Source organism: Denticeps clupeoides, unplaced genomic scaffold, assembly GCF_900700375.1.
Source record: "Denticeps clupeoides unplaced genomic scaffold, fDenClu1.1, whole genome shotgun sequence".
NCBI classification, from domain to species: domain Eukaryota; kingdom Metazoa; phylum Chordata; class Actinopteri; order Clupeiformes; family Denticipitidae; genus Denticeps; species Denticeps clupeoides.
In genome coordinates this window covers 197634-217832 of record NW_021630086.1, presented here as the reverse complement: position 1 = coordinate 217832, position 20199 = coordinate 197634, and the positions used below count along the sequence as shown (strand labels likewise).

Below are 20199 nucleotides of genomic sequence, written 5' to 3'. Positions count from 1 at the left end.
GATTATGGGGCCACTTCCTTAACCGCTATGCCACCACTGGCCCATGAAAGGTCAATTGCATTGGCCGGGAATCGAACCTGAGTCAACTGCTTGGGATGCAGCAATGCTCACCACTATACCACTATACCACTTCACTTCATCACAAATCAAGAGATTTTAGAGACATTAAATAAATGATGTCAGGGTTCATCAAAGCAGCTTGATGCTGAAAAGTATATTTCAAGGAGTGTGAAGGACATGAAAGCCGTGAGATGACAGGAGTGGTGGTGGAGCTGATGAAGAAATACAGTTTTTCAACTCTCATAAAATGTTCATTCGTCAAGTTAAAACCAGCAAGTTGGTCTGCAGCGCCACCTTCAGCACAAACGCTGGAAATTAACAAATAGAATAACAAATAGAATCAGTTTGGTGTATGTGTATGTACACATGTTTGTGAGTGAGTGTGTGTGTTTGTGTGGGTGTGTAAGTGTGTGTGCGCAGGTGTGGTGTGTGTATGTGTAAGTGTGTGTATGCTTGTTGGTGAATGTGGGTGTGGTGTGTGTATGTGTAAGTGTGTGTGTGCTTGTTGGTGAATGTGTGTGTGTGTGTGTGGTGTGAGTGTGTGTAAGTGTGTGTGCGCAGGTGTGGTGTGTGTATGTGTAAGTGTGTGTATGCTTGTTGGTGAATGTGGGTGTGGTGTGTGTATGTGTAAGTGTGTGTGTGCTTGTTGGTGAATGTGTGTGTGTGTGTGGTGTGAGTGTGTGTGCGCAGGTGTGGTGTGTGTATGTGTAAGTGTGTGTATGCTTGTTGGTGAATGTGGGTGTGGTGTGTGTATGTGTAAGTGTGTGTGTGCTTGTTGGTGAATGTGTGTGTGTGTGTGGTGTGAGTGTGTGTGCGCAGGTGTGGTGTGTGTATGTGTAAGTGTGTGTATGCTTGTTGGTGAATGTGGGTGTGGTGTGTGTATGTGTAAGTGTGTGTGTGCTTGTTGGTGAATGTGTGTGTGTGGTGTGAGTGTGTGTAAGTGTGTGTGCGCAGGTGTGGTGTGTGTATGTGTAAGTGTGTGTATGCTTGTTGGTGAATGTGGGTGTGGTGTGTATGTGTAAGTGTGTGTATGCTTGTGGGTGAATATGTGTGTGTGGTGTGAGTGTGTGTAAGTGTTTATGTGCTTGTTGGTGAATGTGTAAGTGTGTGTGTGTGCTTGTGGGTGAATGTGTGTGTGCGGGCGTGTGTGAACCAGGTGTTTCCAACTTGGAAACCCGACCACGTGAACATGTGATCTCGCAGGTAGGCGTGTCTCATTTTTTCTTCACCTGTTGGTTCCTCCTGCTGAGAAGAGAAGAGAAGGCGACGTGACCAGACGCACCATGACGTCCCCCGTGAAGACGGGCTTCCACCGGCTGGAGATCCAGAAGACGCTGTGGGACGTTCCGGACAGATACGGCAGCCTGAAGCCCGTCGGCTCCGGCGCCTACGGGACCGTGTGGTGGGTTTCGGTCTCCACATGCTGAGAAAGGAGCTGAAATAACCTTTAGATTATTTGAATGAACTGAGCTTTGTGAAGAGTGACGCTTTGGACAAATGAACTCTGTTTGCCACATTCAGTTCTGCCGTAGATCAGAAGACGAAGGAGAAAGTGGCGATTAAGAAGCTCTATCGACCCTTCCAGTCCTTGATCCTCGCCAAGCGGGCCTATCGCGAGCTGCGGCTGCTCCGCCACATTCAGCACGAGAACGTAGGAGGGACCCAGATCCAGATTTTTACTGTAAATAACGTCCCTCCATGCGTCTCATGCTCTTTCGTTCCTGTAGGTCATCAGCTTGTTGAACGTCTTCACACCTGACACAGAGCTGGAGAAATTCGACACTTTGTATGTATGACAGCAGAAAAATACATTCCTGTTGTGTTCAGACAAGTTGGACCTCTCTCTCTCTCTTCCTCCCTCTCTCTCTCTACCCCTCTCTCTCTCTCTCTCTACCCCTCTCTCTCTCTCTCTCTACCCCCCTCTCTCTCTCTCCCCCCTCTAATTCTCTGTCTCTCTCTCTCCCCCCTCTCTCCCTCCCACCCTCTCTCTCCCTCTCTTTCTCTCTCCCTCTCTCTCCCCCCCATCCCCCTCTCCCCCCCTCTCTTTCTCTGTCTCCCCCCCCCTCTCTTTCTCTCCATCTCTCCCCTCCCTCTCCCTCTCCCCCCTCTCTCTCCCTCTCTCTCCCCCCCCCTCGCTTTCTCTCCATCTCTCCCCTCCCTCTCTATCTCCCCCCTCTCTCTCCCTCTCTCTCTCCCCCCCTCTCTCTCCCTCTCTGTGTGTGTGTGTGTGTGTGTGTGTAAAATACTACTAATAAAATGGATGTATTGTGATGATGATGAAATATGTGTATAATACTTCATAGTCCATAACAGTCTGTTTCCGTGTCACAGCTACATGGTCATGCCATTCGTGGCTCAAGACCTTGATCACATCATGAAGAGCAAGAGGCTGACAGAAAGAATCATATCATATCTGTTCTATCAAATGCTGCGTGGACTGAAGGTCTGACCACACCGTCTCTCACACGCCTCTTTATGTCCATGTGGGAATTCTGACAGGAAAATGCTTTTCTTACAGTACATTCACTCTGCAGGAATTATCCATCGGGTGTGTACCATGTTTTTTAGAACAATGTCCATTTAGACATAACAATAATACTAATCATCAATATCTGCTTTTCCTAGGATCTCAAACCGAGCAATCTGGCAGTCAGTGAAAACTGTGAATTAAAGGTAATTGAAGTATATTTGCTTGTATATTGCATCTTTATAACAGTTTTTGTGAAAATTTACACAGCAGTAAATAAACCAGAAGACGGGGGGACGGGCAACGATCACGGCCTTGGGCTGTTCTGTCGGTTTGGAGCGATGGTGCAGGAGCCCTTGAAGGCTGATGGTGGTTTCCCCTCACAGCTCGATTATATATTCCTCACAGCTCGATTATATATTCCTCACTGCTCGATTATATATTCCTCACTGCTCGATTATATATTCCTCACTGCTCGATTATATATTCCTCACTGCTCGATTATATATTCCTCACTGCTGACATTTGAATTTGGATTTGATTTGGTTATATTATATTCCTCACTGCCCGGTTATATTATATTCCTCACTGTCCGGTTATGTTATATTCCTCACTGCCCGGTTATATTATATTCCTCACTGCCCGGTTATATTATATTCCTCACTGTCCGGTTATAGTTATATTCCTCACTGTCCGGTTATGTTATATTCCTCACTCTCCGGTTATATTATATTCCTCACTCTCCGGTTATATTATATTCCTCACTGTCCGGTTATGTTATATTCCTCACTCTCCGGTTATATTATATTCCTCACTCTCCGGTTATATTATATTCCTCACTCTCCGGTTATATTATATTCCTCAGTGCCCGGTTATGTTATATTCCTCACTGTCCGGTTATATTATAGTCCTCACTGTCCGGTTATGTTATATTCCTGACTGTCCGGTTATGTTATATTCCTCACTGTCCGGTTATGTTATATTCCTCACTGTCCGGTTATGTTATATTCCTCACTGTCCGGTTATGTTATATTCCTCACTGTCCGGTTATATTATATTCCTCACTGCCCGGTTATATTATATTCCTCACTGTCCGGTTATATTATATTCCTCACTGCCCGGTTATGTTATATTCCTCACTGCCCGGTTATATTATATTCCTCACTGCCCGGTTATGTTATATTGCTCACTGTCCGGTTATATTATATTCCTCACTGTCCGGTTATATTATATTCCTCAGTGCCCGGTTATGTTATATTGCTCACTGTCCGGTTATATTATATTCCTCACTGCCCGGTTATGTTATATTGCTCACTGTCCGGTTATATTATATTCCTCACTGTCCGGTTATATTATATTCCTCAGTGCCCGGTTATGTTATATTGCTCACTGTCCGGTTATATTATATTCCTCACTGTCCGGTTATATTATATTCCTCAGTGCCCGGTTATATTATATTCCTCACTGTCCGGTTATATTATATTCCTCACTGCCCGGTTATATTATATTCCTCACTGCCCGGTTATGTTATATTGCTCACTGTCCGGTTATATTATATTCCTCACTGTCCGGTTATATTATATTCCTCACTGCCCGGTTATATTATATTCCTCACTGTCCGGTTATATTATATTCCTCACTGCCCGGTTATGTTATATTGCTCACTGTCCGGTTATATTATATTCCTCACTGTCCGGTTATATTATATTCCTCAGTGCCCGGTTATGTTATATTGCTCACTGTCCGGTTATATTATATTCCTCACTGCCCGGTTATATTATATTCCTCACTGTCCGGTTATAGTTATATTCCTCACTGCCCGGTTATATTATATTCCTCACTGCCCGGTTATATTATATTCCTCACTGTCCGGTTATAGTTATATTCCTCACTGTCCGGTTATGTTATATTCCTCACTCTCCGGTTATATTATATTCCTCACTCTCCGGTTATATTATATTCCTCACTGCCCGGTTATATTATATTCCTCACTGTCCGGTTATAGTTATATTCCTCACTGTCCGGTTATATTATATTCCTCACTGCCCGGTTATGTTATATTCCTCACTACCCGGTTATATTATATTCCTCACTGTCCGGTTATATTATATTCGTCAGTGCCCGGTTATATTATATTCCTCACTGCCCGGTTATAGTTATATTCCTCACTGTCCGGTTATATTATATTCCTCACTGCCCGGTTATATTATATTCCTCACTGTCCGGTTATATTATATTCCTCACTGCCCGGTTATATTATATTCCTCACTGTCCGGTTATATTATATTCCTCACTGCCCGGTTATGTTATATTGCTCACTGTCCGGTTATATTATATTCCTCACTGTCCGGTTATATTATATTCCTCAGTGCCCGGTTATGTTATATTGCTCACTGTCCGGTTATATTATATTCCTCACTGTCCGGTTATATTATATTCCTCACTGCCCGGTTATATTATATTCCTCACTGCCCGGTTATATTATATTCCTCACTGTCCGGTTATAGTTATATTCCTCACTGCCCGGTTATATTATATTCCTCACTGCCCGGTTATATTATATTCCTCACTGTCCGGTTATATTATATTCCTCACTGTCCGGTTATAGTTATATTCCTCACTGCCCGGTTATATTATATTCCTCACTGCCCGGTTATATTATATTCCTCACTGCCCGGTTATATTATATTCCTCACTGTCCGGTTATAGTTATATTCCTCACTGTCCGGTTATGTTATATTCCTCACTCTCCGGTTATATTATATTCCTCACTCTCCGGTTATATTATATTCCTCACTACCCGGTTATATTATAGTCCTCACTGTCCGGTTATATTATATTCCTCACTGTCCGGTTATAGTTATATTCCTCACTGTCCGGTTATGTTATATTCCTCACTCTCCGGTTATATTATATTCCTCACTCTCCGGTTATATTATATTCCTCACTCTCCGGTTATATTATATTCCTCACTGCCCGGTTATATTATATTCCTCACTGTCCGGTTATAGTTATATTCCTCACTGTCCGGTTATGTTATATTCCTCACTCTCCGGTTATATTATATTCCTCACTCTCCGGTTATATTATATTCCTCACTGCCCGGTTATGTTATATTCCTCTGGTCGGGAATTCAGCCCCGTAAATCACTTGATGAGGATGCATGTGAAAGATTGTCTGTAACAAAAAATTGTAATTGTGTATGGCATTACTATATAGCTGATACGCTGTCCTTCTTCCTCGCCTTGTCCGACCATCGTTCCAGACCTCCTTCCTCGCCATGTCAAAACAGCGTGACAGACAGAATACTTCACTTTTTTCTCTACAGTTATTCATCTGCTGTTGCTTGTGGAGCACCAGGTTCACCAGGCTCTTCATGAACCTCTTTTTTACTGTACTTGACTGTATTTACTGTCTACACATACTGTCCTCCTCTCTCTCGCTTGTAAAGTTCTAGCTGAAGCGAGGTCTTTTTGTAGGTGTTCAGGTGTGTTTTGAATAGATTTATTTTTGAATGACGTGTCTCATGTATGAAGTAGCAAGTGTGCTTTAAGGTGTAGTGACAGCATCTTCCTGTCATTTTATTTTGTGTTATTCTTGTGTCTCTGTGTCCTTGTGTCTCTGTGTCCTAATTTCCATATGGAATTTAATAAGACACCCACATCTCAATCAGCCCTTAGGAGGAAATAAAAGCACTTTTTTTCTTCTTGTAGATCTTGGATTTTGGTTTAGCGAGGCACACGGAGAGTGAGATGACTGGATATGTGGTCACACGCTGGTACAGAGCACCAGAGGTCATCTTCAACTGGATGCACTACAGCCAAAAAGGTGGAGTCTTGACCTCCGCATGTAAAACGTGCTCCCACTGTGAAAGATGTCTCATGATTCCTCTTCCTGTGTAGTGGACATGTGGTCAGCAGGTTGCATTCTGGCTGAGATGATGACTGGACATGTCCTTTTTCCTGGCAGCGACAGTATCCTTCACTTGAGGTTTATGGTGTGTGTAGGTGTGTGTGTGGGATGGTGATTTCCTCGACACCTTCTCTCAGGTATTGACCAGCTGAAGAAGATTCTGCGGGTGACGGGCACACCCAGTTCCACACTGGTGAAGAGGATGCAGAGTGAAGATGTACTCTACCTTTCTGTTCAGTGAGCCAACACAGGCATCTGCAGAAGCTCATGTAACTCAGATCTACTGTATGAGCTTCTCAGATGGACAGACCTGAACCGTCAGCTGGATATTCAGATTTAAAAATAAAATTAAATTCAGACACCGATGTCTGTGGAGAAATGAAGATCTCCATTCAGTTCTACCAAACTGCTGCATACAGATGATGATGATAACTTATCACTTCTAGACAAGGTTGAAATGATTAATTTGCCTGGTCTATGCAACATATTGCAATTAATCGGTAAATATCATAGAGTCTTAATTTTGTGTTATTTTTGTTTAGAAGTGTGTTGAGATGGTTCTGGTGTTTCTGTGCAGGCCAGATCTTACGTCCAGAGCCTCCCTTTTCAGAAGAAGAAGGACTTTCGGGAGATCTTCTCTTCCATGGATCCAAGTGGTAATCATGACATCAGAGGCATGCATGATAATAATAATATAAACTAAAAAAGACATTGAAATATGACATTAATTGGAAGTTGTCCTTTCGTTCAGTTGTTCATATGCTGGAGGCTATGCTGCTTCTGGATCCGGAGACCAGGATGAGTGCGACTGAGGGCCTATCTCACCCGTACTTCTCAGAGTTCCACGACCCAGAGACAGAGACGGAGTCGCCACCGTACGATGACTCGTTTGAGACCCTTGATCTGGTTGTTGGTGAATGGAAAAGTGAGTTAATAAAAAGCAATAGGTCTCCAGTGATGATACCTCACCTCAAGTGGCCTCCAGATAAGCAGGATGACACCCACAGCATCCTGAAAATGTGCTGTCCTTGTAGAATGATCAGATCTAATTTGCATCACACAAACTTTTATTCTTAAATTCAACATCAGTGTGCAATTGACGGTGTAAATCTCATTTACACTGAAATCACTTCCATGGCTTCATAGCTCAGTGGCCAGAGCACTGGTCTTGTAAACCAGGGGTCGTGAGTTCGATCCTCACTGGAGCCTTCAAATCTCATTTTAATTTAGTTTGGGGCAGTGGTGGCCTAGCGGTTAAGGAAGTTTCCCCGTAATCAGAATGTTGCAGGTTCGAATTTGCTCAGTGCCACTGAGCAAACTACTGTTCCCACACGCTGCTCCCTGGGTGCCTGTCATGGCTGCCCACTGCTCACCAAGGGTGATGGTTAAATACAGAGGACACGTTTCACAATCACTTCACTTTCACTAAATATATTTGTTTCAAGTTAATGATATGAGATGTTGTGGGGACTTTGAATTCAGTTAGTTATTGTTTCATATTTTGGACAAATATGAAACAAATTTATTTTTCTCTCAAAACAGGTCTTATTCACATGGAGATCATGACCTTTGACCCTGATAACCCTGGAAAGACAGCGACTTAGCAGAATGGACTGTTAATGTGAAGGAACAAGCTGGTTCTTAAAAACATCAAATTCTAAAGTTGCTACAATTGTTACTGAGCTACAAATGAAACCCAATAAAACTAGAAATAATTTGAAACATTTTGTGTAAAATATGATCTTTAAAATATGATGTCCACCTTGTCACCAATACAAGATACACTACAAAGATCAATACAATCAAAAGGGTTTCTAATTTACAGACCCATACAACGTACAGACTGTAAATAGGACAACACAATACACATAAAAGATAATGAATGGAGATGTGTTGAGACATGTGATGAGCTCTGTGTTTGTCTTTGTGTGAGACATTTATCATTTCTTTGTAACTAATGATTGTGTTTGGTGTATTTTTAATAAAGTTCTGCCAACATCTAGATATTTATCTTTATGGTGACGCTTTCTCTTGAAGGGTCTGTGCAGCCTTTGCCTTTAGGTCTTTGTAAAGGTTTGGTCCAAAGGTGTGTGTGGTGTGGGCTGGACGAATCTAGGAGTGAAGGACATTTTGACACAAAAAGATTTATTTAAATACAAAAACGGCACAAGGACCAAAAACAGGGGAAACAAAGGAAGAGCAAAAAGAAACCCGCAGACATGTGGTGATTGTCAGGAAACTGAGTCCACGTCTTCCAGCGGCTTCTCTTCTGTATATAACAGGGCCTAATCGCCCTGGTGTGTTAATAAATATCACCCATGCAAGGAGCAGAAAAATTACATTATGAAAGAAAACTACAGTATGACAAACATTACAGCATGGAGTAGGAAATTAACAGTATGATCTTTGGCCACATTTACTTGATCATACATGGCAGTCATTCCTATGTTACCAGCATGATGTGATCTGTGAAGATTCACCAGCAAAATGTTGGTTCATTTAATGATTTGCTATTTTTTTGACCACCAGGTGTCATCATGTTCTCTGTGTAGGAAACAGATCAGAAATCAGAATCTGAAAACTTTATTAATCCCGAAGGAAATTGCTTAATCAGAAAATTACATTTAATAAGGTTTTAAATGTAATCAAATACTGATAAATCCACACCATCTTCATCAGCAGAGACATCTGAGAAAGTAATGTTGCAAAAGGTCCTGGTGATATAGACAAGTAAAGGCATGAAGCTTCTAATGTCTTTCTTAGATGTTTACAGGGAACCATTTTAACATCCATATGAAACCAGAAGACAGAGTGAACCGGCTGCTGGGTAATGAGGTAGGTGAGGGCTGCTGGAGTCAAGTCAGGAAGTTCATGTCAACTAGTCAAGGCTTGGCTGTCAGCACAAATGTGTGGGTGTGTCTCTTTTTTAATTCTGCACACTGCGGTGACATTAAGTTTCAATGTGCTGCAGTCACACTGCTGTATCAGAGTACATGTAGAGGAACAAGCATTTATTAGAATACATCTTTATCTAAAATAATGACTTTTTTAGGGCAAATGTTTTGATATTAAAACGAAGACTAGATGTTTATTTCGAAAATCTTTAGTTCCTGTACAGTTGCATTGAAAGAGGTGTTCATCATGAGCAGGGCTGATTGTAACTGCCTGTCTTGCACTGCCTGTGTTTGTTTGTGTCACACATGTGCATGTTGGTTTAGCAGAATGTACCATCTAACATGCATGTAGCTGAAATGACAATAAAACTCAACTTCAACTTAAACATGCAATTAAAGTCTGGTTGAACCCAACACACACAAGCCACCATGTCACCCTCATTGTGTGTACTACAGTCGAATACAATGCATCGATGATAAATATTTATGCCACCCTCATCTTACCATCCATCTATAATGGATACAAGGAACTCAGACTGAATCAATTTCCGTTGCCTTTATATTCTTATGTGTAGATATCTGAGAATTAATCCAAAACACAGGTCTTTTCAAACCACGCCCTAATGTCCTTTCAGGTCTTTCAGCACCTCATTCACGTGTAAATGCATGTAAAGAGTCGGTTTTACATTTAACATTGCACACCCTAACTTTTCAGAACTTTTCTAAACAATGACAAGAAGCCAGAGCAAAAGATCTGTAGAACCAAGATTTATTCAGTGCTGCAGTAGTTTTACATTTGTTGGACATTATTGCACATCCTAAATCTTGTAATGCCATTCAGCCTTTGCAGGACGAAAAATGAAATGGTGACTTTTTGTTAAGGCCATCGTCTTCAGATAAAGGGGACAATGCCAGTTGTAAAGGTTATAACACAATCGCTGCATTCACCGAGGGCCAGAACATCATTTACTTTAGCTGCTCTTGCACAAGAAAATGCCTCATAATGGCGCTAGTGGGCTGGTAACATGTCTGTAGTTTCTTTTTTTTTTTCAGCTCCATTTAGTGCGCATTAGCAAACAAAGGTTGATCTGTGTTGGCTATGGGAATGTGTACAAAGGCTGATGGGAGGGACTACTTCACTGCCAGTTTTACCATCTCTCTGGGAACAGGTACTTGAGGGTGAAAATATACAGAAGGGAGAAAAGAGGGACATAAAAGAATCAACACGCCATAATCATCATCATCAGTGGCCTGGTACGACATTTTCAAGGGAAGAGGATGAAATCAGAGGAGACTCTGCCGTTGTGTAGATGTGGAGGGCTTCAGGACAGGAGGAGATTGGAGGTTGTTCCTCATTCACATGCGGCGTGCAGAGACCTTGGAGGAGTAGGCTTTGGTCACACCGGCACCACCACCTCCCATGGACAGGCTGGAGCCTCCACCCATACCGCCGCCATAGCCAAACCCACTGCCGCCACCAAATCCCATTCCGCCACCGAATCCAGATCCTCCTCCAAACCCGGCTCCGCCTCCAAATCCAGCTCCACCTCCAAATCCAGCTCCGCCACCGTATCCACCACCTGAAAATAAAATATTAGCATGAGCTTAGAGATCCAGCTGATGGAAAATAATTACAATGGTAAAAGTGAGAGAGTTGTGAATAAATGACTGATAAAACGTACCACCAGAAGAGCTGCTCTCCTGAATGTGGACAGTTGCGGCCGTTCCACCAGCAGAAAGTCTGTTGATGGTTATTATGTTAGGGTTATAAACCATATTAATATTTGAATAAAGTGAATAAAAGTTGTAAAAACAGCTGTGGACTCACCTGGACTCCTCTCCTTCCAGCAGTTTCCTGTAGGTGGCGATCTCAATATCGAGGGCCAGCTTGACGTTCATCAGCTCCTGGTATTCACGCACCTGGCGGGCCATGTCCTGCTTGGCCCTCTGAAGGGCTTCTTCCAGGTCCCTCATGCGGGCCTTGGCATCTTTTACAGCCAACTCTCCGCGCTCCTCAGCTTCGGCGATCTGGGCCTCCAGGTTAGCGCGCTAATGGGAAATGGGAGACAAAGAAAACCAAGTCAAATAGGTGACATACAAAGAGACATGTCTGTTTGGTAAGATGACATGCTTTCTCCTCACCTGTCCTTTGACTGCCTCAATTTCATTCTGTAGGCGACTGATCATGCGGTTCAGTTCTGCAATCTCTGCTTTGGTGGTGCGCAGATCATCTCCGTATTTACCGGCTGAGGACTGCATCTCTTCAAACTGGTAAATGACAGCAGATTATAATAGTGCCTCTATAGTGTCTGAAGTTGTTCTTCTACTCAAACGTTCTTTACCTTCGCTTTGTACCACGTCTCAGCCTCAGCACGGCTGCGGTTAGCAATGTCCTCATACTGAGCACGAACTTCAGCCACGATGGAGTCCATGTCCAGTGTGCGGCTGTTGTCCATCTCCACAATAGCAGAGGTGTCCTTGACCTGTGCCTGGAGCTCCCGCAGTTCCTGAGAGAAAGTAATGGAATGTTGGTTTGATATATGTAAGAAACTAAAAGCAAGCTTGGACTAGATGAAAGCTTACCTCTTCATAGATGGCCCTGAGGAAGTTGATCTCATCTTGAAGGGCATCAACCTTAGCCTCCAGCTCAACTTTGTTCATGTATGCACCATCAACGTCCTAAAATGGGACAGAAATTGGTAAGGACTGTGCAGGGTAAGTTCTCTGGAGAAGGTCTAAACCTAGAGAACTTACCTTCTTGAGCAGAACAAATTCATTCTCCACTGAGGCACGCTTGTTGATTTCATCTTCATATCTACAGACAAGAAGCATAGAATATTAACATCCCTGAATAAAGCACATAAAGATGTTCGGAACAGCCAGAACAATTATTGTCACCTGAAGCCCTCATAGAACCACTCACTTGTTCTTGAAATCCTCCACCAGGCCTTGCATGTTCTTCAGTTCACCCTCCAGTTTGATCTTCTCATTGCCCAGGCTGTCGAGCTGCCTGCGCAGGTTGGCGATGTAGGCCTCGAACATGGCATCAATGTTGGAGCGGGTGGTGGTCTGGTCCTGCAGGAGACTCCATTTGGTCTCCAGCATCTTGTTCTGCTGTTCCAGAAAGCGTACCTGTGGAGAAATAATTCACTTCAACATTAACATTTGAAGAGAAATTGAACAAAACATACATTAATGCAAATGAAAAGTGCATTTTTATGCACCATGAACACAGGGCGTGTCTTGTGTAAACATGTTCAAATGACCGTTTGCTCCTAATTGCTGCTGGCCTGGTCTCGCAGACTTGGCAAGTCATAACAGTAAAATGCCAGGGAGGTACCTGGGAGTGTCTAGAGCCACACCCAAGACAAGCCTGACAAAACTGCTGATGGCAAGTCTAAACAGAGACAACGTTCTACACCCCAGCCTGAGGGACTGAGAAAAAACCACACAAGCAAAGCATCTGTGGATTTGTGTCCTCAGCACACTCAGTCTAATTGTCATGTTTTCAGACATTTTGGAGATATCCCATTGTTGGTGGACAAATATAGGTGATAAGAAGTCAAATAACATGCAAAAAAGTTCCATCGTTTCTGATGGCTGCTAACCAAATATTGATCCTGACTTTTATTACTGCCTCAAAGAAAGGGCGTGGTCTGCAGGCACGACTGGATATTCTAATGAAGCTGTTTGTGGATTTGTGTGTTCCAGCTGAAATGCTGACAGGATCGACGTTGTCAGGAGAATCATCTTACTTGGGAATCAAGGAAACCTGATCCTCACTCTTCTTTAGACAGAGGCTGCAGTCATAGGATCTGGGTTAGGGATTGGGTTTCTAAACCTGTTCCCCATCCCCCTTCCTCCCAACCCTCCCAGCCCTTCACATACACTGGGTCGCTTTCATTTTTGACACACAATAGGACTTTAACCAGTCTTGTTTAGAAGGTAGGCTGCTGGCTGTGCTGGAAATGCCTTGCAAGGTGCATTTAGAGTTTGTCAGGAAGTGTTATGCTACTTGAATCCTGTTATTTCAGGACTTCCTCCTGTTGCAGGCTGTGAAATATTTTATGAGCCTCATTTGATCATGAAAATAGAAATACCTGGCTGTTTTCCACAGTCCTTGTTGCTTACATATTCATTTCTGATGCACGCCCTGTACTCATCTTCTAAATTATGAATTTGTTTGCTTCAGCATCTATATATCTCTGAAGGACAGAATATGGACACTCACCTTGTCAATGAAGGAAGCGAAGCGGTTGTTGAGGGACTTGATCTGCTCCTTCTCCTGGGTGCGGATGGTCTGGATGCTGGGGTCAATCTCCAGGTTCAGGGGGGCAAGCAGGCTTTGGTTGACTGTGACTGCCGTGATGGGGGGTGGGATGAAGCCACCAGCACCACCACCAAATCCAGCACCTCCACCAAAGCCAGCACCACCACCAAAACCTGCGCCGCCACCAAAACCAGCACCACTACCAAAACCAGCACCACCACCTCCTCCACCTAGAGCAAGGCTCCCAGCACCAAAGCCACCTCCAAATCCAGCTCCAGCCCCATAGCCACCCCCCAAACCACTGCCAAAGCCACTGCTGACTCCAGATCGCCTGGTGACGGACACGGAGCCCATTCGGCCTGGAGCAGCAGCAGCAGACTGGCTGGAGAAGCTCCTCCTGACACTTCCAGATGGGCCAAAGCCGCCGCCGCCGCCGCTGCTGAAGCTGGATGATGAAATTCTCACACTCATGGCTGTTTCTTCAAAGGGTAGGAAGGGCAGAGAGAGGAGAGACGGACAGGAGCTGGTGAGTCCACTAAGAGGATGTCCCTCTGAGTGATTTCTCTTGGGTGACGTCTCGTTTTATAGGCTTGCTGAGGTGGGCGGGTCACACCTATGCATTTTTCCAAACCACCACCCACATCTCTCTGATTGGACCAAAGAGTAAGCCAACACCTGAAAGCTGAGAGGACCAGTGCCTCAGCAGGTAACAAGTGACAGTGGCGGTGAGGCTGGTAAGACCCCGAGGGAGATCCAGGAGTCCATTTCTGACATACCGGTTCCAGAGATTAGTTTCAGGCGTGTCTGAATTTAATCTCATACAGGGAGAACTGACCAAAGAGGTTTCTCTATGCATGATTCATAAACTGTACATGGGCTGAATAAAATGATTTCTGTCTTTTACTCATGCAAATATCAGTGTATGGTGGCCTGAAGCTGCAGGTCTGTTTTCAGTCTCATTCAGTTGTATTGGTTGACTTTAATTTTTCAAAAATTTGAGTTGTTCAACAAGAAAAATTTGATGTGCATGGTATCTGTAGGTAGAATGAACAAACAGAGAAAGCAACTCTATCAAAGTTACTCATAGTTAACACTTGAACAAACCTGCAGTTTGAGGGTGTGGTGCTACATGCTTTGAGTGAATGTGGCTGTTAACAATTACACATTAATTATGCACATTAAATTATTCACATACCTTCTAAGTGAACATGCGTGAAGTCTGAGAATGACATTACTGATTGTAGTACAGCTACAAGTCAGTGAAAACAGACTTTTAATGGGGATCTTGACTGAATGTGGATCAGTGTTGATCAAGTTTGGAAGAGCTGATCAATATGCATGCATGAGACAAACAGAAACCTCCACCAGTGACTAGTAGGTGTAAATTAAAGTTGAAACCTATACTGCATATTTCTAAAATGAAATCATGAGATGTGCAGTCAGTGGGAACAAATCTGAGAAGCGAACGCCTCCTGAGCTGCATTTGCCTCAACAGGTAAAAATCTGTCCTCTCATGTTCAACAGGAGATCCATCAAACCACACCCGGTGAGCCACCCCCTGACACACACACACACACACAGGTAATGCACCGACAGGTCTCAGCACTTTCCACTTCACCAGGGCAAGATGATCACTTACCTGCCCTTGTAAAACATTATTAGTGAAACTGGAAACTGTGTGGAGTGTAGCACATAACACATAAATGCAAGAAGGACAGCATGGGATGACCACATAATGTATAACTGAGTTCTCTTTTACAATTTCCTCCAGGATCATCAAAGAATCTTCTGATTCTGACATTTCAAGAATATTTCAGAAAGAGAAACTTTTCATGTGCTATTCATGTGCTGAATTTCCCTTTCTATTATTAATACAGCAGATAAAATATCAGGATGTGTGTTTTATGTTCAAAAAGCAGAACAATGGGTCAAAGTCTGAATGAAATCTTTCATGAGCCCTGAGATGCAGTGTAGAAAATTCATGTTCATATTCATAAAACGGTGCAGCAGTGTACGGCTGCTGTAAACACAGGGCAGAATCATGGATGTCCCTTTAAGTTGTGGATATAATGTCAAAACCACCGGCATCAAAGCGAAACTGGCCTGAGACTGACAGGTGCCTTTTGAAAGTTTGCACATCTCTAGTGGATCACACGCAGAATTTGGATTCTGGATTGCTGTATTACTCAGTGATGTTTTTTTTCTCATTATGATGCACAGAAGGTTTGAATTCCACTGACAAAAGTCCCCACACGCTGCTCCCTGGGCGCCTGTCATGGTGCCCACTGCTCACCAAGGGTGACGGTTAAATACACAGGACATGGGACAGGACGTTATCGGAGCCTTATTCAGGATTAGGACTGCTCGGGCTGATTATAATAGTTGTAAGAAAGCCAGGACGTGAATGTGACTGACACTGGTGTATTTTCCCCACAGTAAATCCCAACACTCACATGAACCAAGTCACTGTAATGTTGGCCTCAACTACTCGTTCTTACACGTTTACCTGTAAGTTACTTTATTCAAGAGTGATGCACAGACACGTTGCAGCTGATACGCTGTTCCATCTGTCATCAAGTGGAGAGGTTTCTACCTACAGTGGGACCCAATCACAGAACACTATAAGAGCACCACCCATACGTTTTTGCAGCACGACTTCATCGTAAGCTCTCCCTGTCAGCGGGGTGCAGTGTCATTCTGTTGCTGCAGGCTGGGAATGAAGAGAACATTTATCTTCTCATGATGGACGTAGCCTGGAGACCATACCTGACATTTCCAACCCTGAAAGGAGAAAGTCAAATCAATCTGCAGAATAATTGTGAGACGTCTGTCAGTTTGGTGCAGTCTGGTTTATTCATGTGCTGAATTTCCCTTTCTATTATTAATACAGCAGATAAAATATCAGGATGTGTGTTTTATGTTCAAAAAGCAGAACAATGGGTCAAAGTCTGAATGAAATCTTTCATGAGCCCTGATTCCCACAGACTAATTGACATGATGTGCATGAAGATGATTTCAGATGCAGCCACACCTTGTGTTTCTTTGTGTGTGAGTGTGTGTGTGTGTGTGTGTGTGTGTGTGTGTAAGATATATGTCCGTTGAATGACATTTATGTTATTTAGTTTAAGTCAAATAAAACTTCCTTCTCTCCCTCCATCTCCTTTACCTTCCACTTCTGCTTGTGAATTGTAATTGTTAAATTCAACTGCTGCTCCACAGGTTCTAATTTTAAAGAAGATTTAATGACAAATAAGTCGAATGCCTTTGAACCAGTTTTCCATGCGCTCTGCCAGATATCCTCAGGTGTAGATTAATAATGTTTGACAGATGGAAGGTTGATGGTGATGGTGTAGATAAGCTGGATCTGGCCTTGATTAAGCAGATGAGTTTAGACAGTGAAAGACAGGAAAAAATCCCTTTTATCAACACGCTCGATATTCCATTCAGAATCTGTGGGGCCTGCAGAAGTTTCATCTGCACTGATGCTAAATGAAGACACACACACACACACACACACACACACACACAGTATTTATAACCAGAACTGCTGCATATTAATCAACCTCCAATGCCATTATCTTGTTTTGCACAATCTTCTTACAATTTTTAATATTTGAATGTAATCTGCCTGTGATAATGAAAACCCCAGTTGGTGGCATGTGCGAGCAGAAAAACAGGCCTAAGACCCCGAAGGACGGTCCCTCACCTGGACCATGAGGACCATGACCATATAATCACCACCGACAGACCACAATGCTGCAGAGTGCAGACTCACTTTCATGGTGAGGAGGTGATTAAACACGTTTCACTCGAGTGTGAAGCAGGTCGGCACCTCTCTTACACCAGGACCCGTTTGACAACATTCTCTGAAGGATGAAAGTGGTCACACCCTTCACAGCATTCTGCAGCTAAAGAAACCCTACAGGGAAACACTCGCACATAATCAGTTAAAAGAAGAACTGGAATCTGCTAATGATAAGGCTGCTGGTTTATCTTTCATTTCACTTTTTTTTCATTTCACCATATACATTTCAGGGCTTCCGTTCTTTTTTTTAATATAAATTTTAATTTAACCTATTAGCAGATAGCTATATATCTAGCAGACCGGGTCAAATGCTGCTTCTCTACTGAAGTCTGTTTAACAGCACTGCAGTGATGGTGGGAATTTTTGAAACAAGCTCTGGTCCAGTATCTTCAGCCAGATGGGAGTAGCATGTACCATACATGGTTTTTCCTGATATGCAGTCTGTTATGACCCTTATTGTCCTGACATATGAACCATCTGTACAATTACAGTTGTACATCTTAACAACCTTCTCCACAAGCCTTTCATCCCGCAGCTGAGGAAACAGCTGTGCTGGACATTGTGGAAGGTGGAAAATTCCTGTGTCCTCCCCCACCAAAACCAGTAGTTTCACCAGGTGGCCAGAAGGTCAAAAAATGACCTGAGGTGTTAAGAGGACATGTGAGGGAGGATGACCTGGAGATGAATGTGGATCCACGAAGATCCCAGGTTCCTTAACTTTCCTTAACTATAACTAGACACCTCTGAAGTAGTTTTTGAAATTGTGAATTGTGTTTACTGCACTATATGTTAACAATGCTGGTTTCAGGGGGGATTTTTTCCACTCTGGAAAGGTACAAATGTAGTATTCATGCAATGAAAATAAATCTAAATAAGAGCTATTCATGCAAATACATTTGTCATTGATCAGTGAAATGAAATTCTTATCCTAGTCCTAAAACAACTGGATACATTGGTCTGGAATTGCCATAAAACATGCATCCACACAATCATGCATCCACACAAACATGCATCCACACAATCCTTTCAAGCCCTGTGTGTCCATAAACATGATTCTGATTCTAAATCAACTGACAGTTGCATGTATGTTGATAGATGATTTTGACAGGAACTTGTGAGAACTTGCTTTGAATTCTTGCAGAAAAGGCAAGTCATCAGTGAAGTGAAATATTAAGAATATTTGACGGCTTCTGGCTCTGTTCCATTATTCGCAGCCTATTACATAACATGACATAATACAGCACAGCGTATATACATACAGCGCTGGAACATGGTGCACAAATGGAAAAAAGGGTCCTTTGGACTGAAGACTCATGCACAGGCAATGATTATCATATAAATATGACATTTTATATATTACAATATAAGATATTATATAATTATAATATCTTAATTTAGCAGACACTTTTAGCAAAAGTTACAGATGATCTTATAATCTGGGTCTTCCTCCAATGGGCATCTGGTGGTCATCTGGTTCATTAGTTCTTGTCAGTTAAGGCAGATGCAGATCTTCCCTCAGCTTTTTCCCCTTATGCCACTTGAGACCACCATAGTTTCTGGTCTCAGTCCTCCCACTACAAGTAACCATCAGTGACATTTGACCATCAAATTCAAATCAGTTCATTTTAAGCAAAATTCCCACATAACATCCCATAATGCGTGGGATTTCCTATACAAATGATCAAACTAAAATGAACATCTCACAGGGGGTCAAAAGCCAAAGATAAGAAATGGGTTTTCAAGTGGGATTTAAAAGCCTGTCTAACATGCAAGGGCAGATCGATCACATTCTAGCAGCATTCCACATTCTGCAGCAGCTCAAGCACTTAGTTCTAGATACGCAGCAGTAGCTAGCCAATTAACCCGAGAGACCAGAGAGTATTTAGCCAAAGGCAAGGCCATTAAGAAATGAATGCTAAAAGGAACCATCACCTCTGTCTTATTACATTTGAACTAATTATGATACAGCAAGACCGATTCTGCTGCCAGCTGCCAAGCCAGCACTGCCCCATTTACTCATATTTGTTGCACCAAATCGTAATGATTGGTAATAATTCTCATGCCTCACTGTGGAGGAACTGAATGGATGATCATGTGCTGCACACAACCGCATACTTTCAGTGTAAGATAATGAACATGGCAGCTGACACATGGCTTGGCGAAGAGGGCGGGGCTGGTGGGAATGCTGTTGGTGCATGCCCAGCATAAAGTACCTACAGGATGAGTAGCAGAGCCTGTGGCTGCAGGGAAGTCCACACCCTTTCAGGATGATCTCAGTGGATCAGAGTTTGGTCACTGTCTGGGAGACACCTGGGCTCAGGTCAACAGATTTGTTCCTGGCAAAGAGATGTTTACTGGTGGAAGAGGCCGTTGATGGAGTAAAGTGATCTTGTGATTAAGATGAAATGAAAATCATGTCAAGTTTTTTATAATAACTTTCAAAATGTACTTACAATGGTCGTAAGGAGTTAGAACAGGAGATATACAGCACAAGAGGTACATTTACATTTACATTATTTACCAGACCCCCTTATCCAGAGCGACTTACAGTCAGTAGTTACAGGGACAGTCCCCCCCTGGAGACACTCAGGGTTAAGTGTCCTGCTCAGGGACATGATGGTAGTAAGTGGGGTTTGAACCTGGGTCTTCTGGTTCATAGGCAAGTGTGTTACCCAGAGGTACAATATATGTAAGTTGCATGTTGTGAAACGTGACCCAAAATCACTTTTATAACATGTCTTGGTGCAGTGTGTCAGAGAATGTCACATTTGAAAGTGTCTCTATGTGAAAG

General features: G+C 43.0%; 2 protein-coding genes and 1 non-coding gene across 4 annotated transcripts; 2 read left to right on the top strand and 1 right to left on the bottom strand.

The window, feature by feature from the left end:
- Positions 1–1290: 1290 nt before the first annotated feature.
- On the top strand, positions 1291–8449 carry LOC114782638 (mitogen-activated protein kinase 12-like). Of its 2 annotated transcripts, none has more exons than XR_003748092.1 (12): positions 1291–1462; positions 1582–1711; positions 1788–1846; positions 2392–2503; positions 2579–2608; positions 2686–2733; positions 6241–6355; positions 6430–6501; positions 6577–6676; positions 7017–7095; positions 7191–7364; positions 7982–8449. XR_003748092.1 is itself a non-coding variant. In XM_028968523.1 (12 exons), exons 1-12 carry the CDS (start codon positions 1344–1346, stop codon positions 8041–8043), a joined length of 1080 nt encoding a protein of 359 aa, XP_028824356.1. In that variant the 5' UTR covers positions 1291–1343; the 3' UTR covers positions 8044–8449. The 2 variants fall into 2 exon arrangements, 1 of the variants encoding a protein (XP_028824356.1); XM_028968523.1 differs by having other exon boundaries at positions 6577–6656.
- trnat-ugu (transfer RNA threonine (anticodon UGU)) lies at positions 7576–7648 on the top strand. Its single transcript has one exon. It is a non-coding gene; the product is annotated as a tRNA-Thr (tRNA).
- Positions 8450–10085: 1636 nt separating the features above from the next.
- On the bottom strand, positions 10086–14159 carry LOC114782629 (intermediate filament protein ON3-like). Its single transcript, XM_028968510.1, has 9 exons — positions 13565–14159; positions 12257–12465; positions 12088–12148; positions 11917–12012; positions 11676–11840; positions 11476–11601; positions 11162–11382; positions 11016–11074; positions 10086–10913 (listed from the first exon to the last, which is right to left on the bottom strand). The coding sequence occupies exons 1-9, from the start codon at positions 14072–14074 to the stop codon at positions 10690–10692; spliced, it is 1671 nt and encodes a 556-aa protein (XP_028824343.1). The 5' UTR covers positions 14075–14159; the 3' UTR covers positions 10086–10689.
- Positions 14160–20199: the final 6040 nt, after the last annotated feature.

What these genes read in the sequence shown, in the direction of transcription:
- LOC114782638 (XM_028968523.1), top strand. Translation starts at nt 1,344, where the DNA reads ATGACGTCCCCCGTGAAGACGGGCTTCCACCGGCTGGAGATCCAGAAG. An exon ending in CTGGAGAAATTCGACACTTT is followed by an intron (nt 1,847 to 2,391) that starts GTATGTATGACA and finishes TCCGTGTCACAG; the next exon opens with CTACATGGTCATGCCATTCG. An exon ending in CTGCAGGAATTATCCATCGG is followed by an intron (nt 2,609 to 2,685) that starts GTGTGTACCATG and finishes TGCTTTTCCTAG; the next exon opens with GATCTCAAACCGAGCAATCT.
- LOC114782629 (XM_028968510.1), bottom strand. Translation starts at nt 14,074, where the DNA reads ATGAGTGTGAGAATTTCATCATCCAGCTTCAGCAGCGGCGGCGGCGGC. An exon ending in TCGCTTCCTTCATTGACAAG is followed by an intron (nt 12,466 to 13,564) that starts GTGAGTGTCCAT and finishes ATTTCTCCACAG; the next exon opens with GTACGCTTTCTGGAACAGCA. An exon ending in TCAGGGCCATCTATGAAGAG is followed by an intron (nt 11,841 to 11,916) that starts GTAAGCTTTCAT and finishes ACTTTCTCTCAG; the next exon opens with GAACTGCGGGAGCTCCAGGC.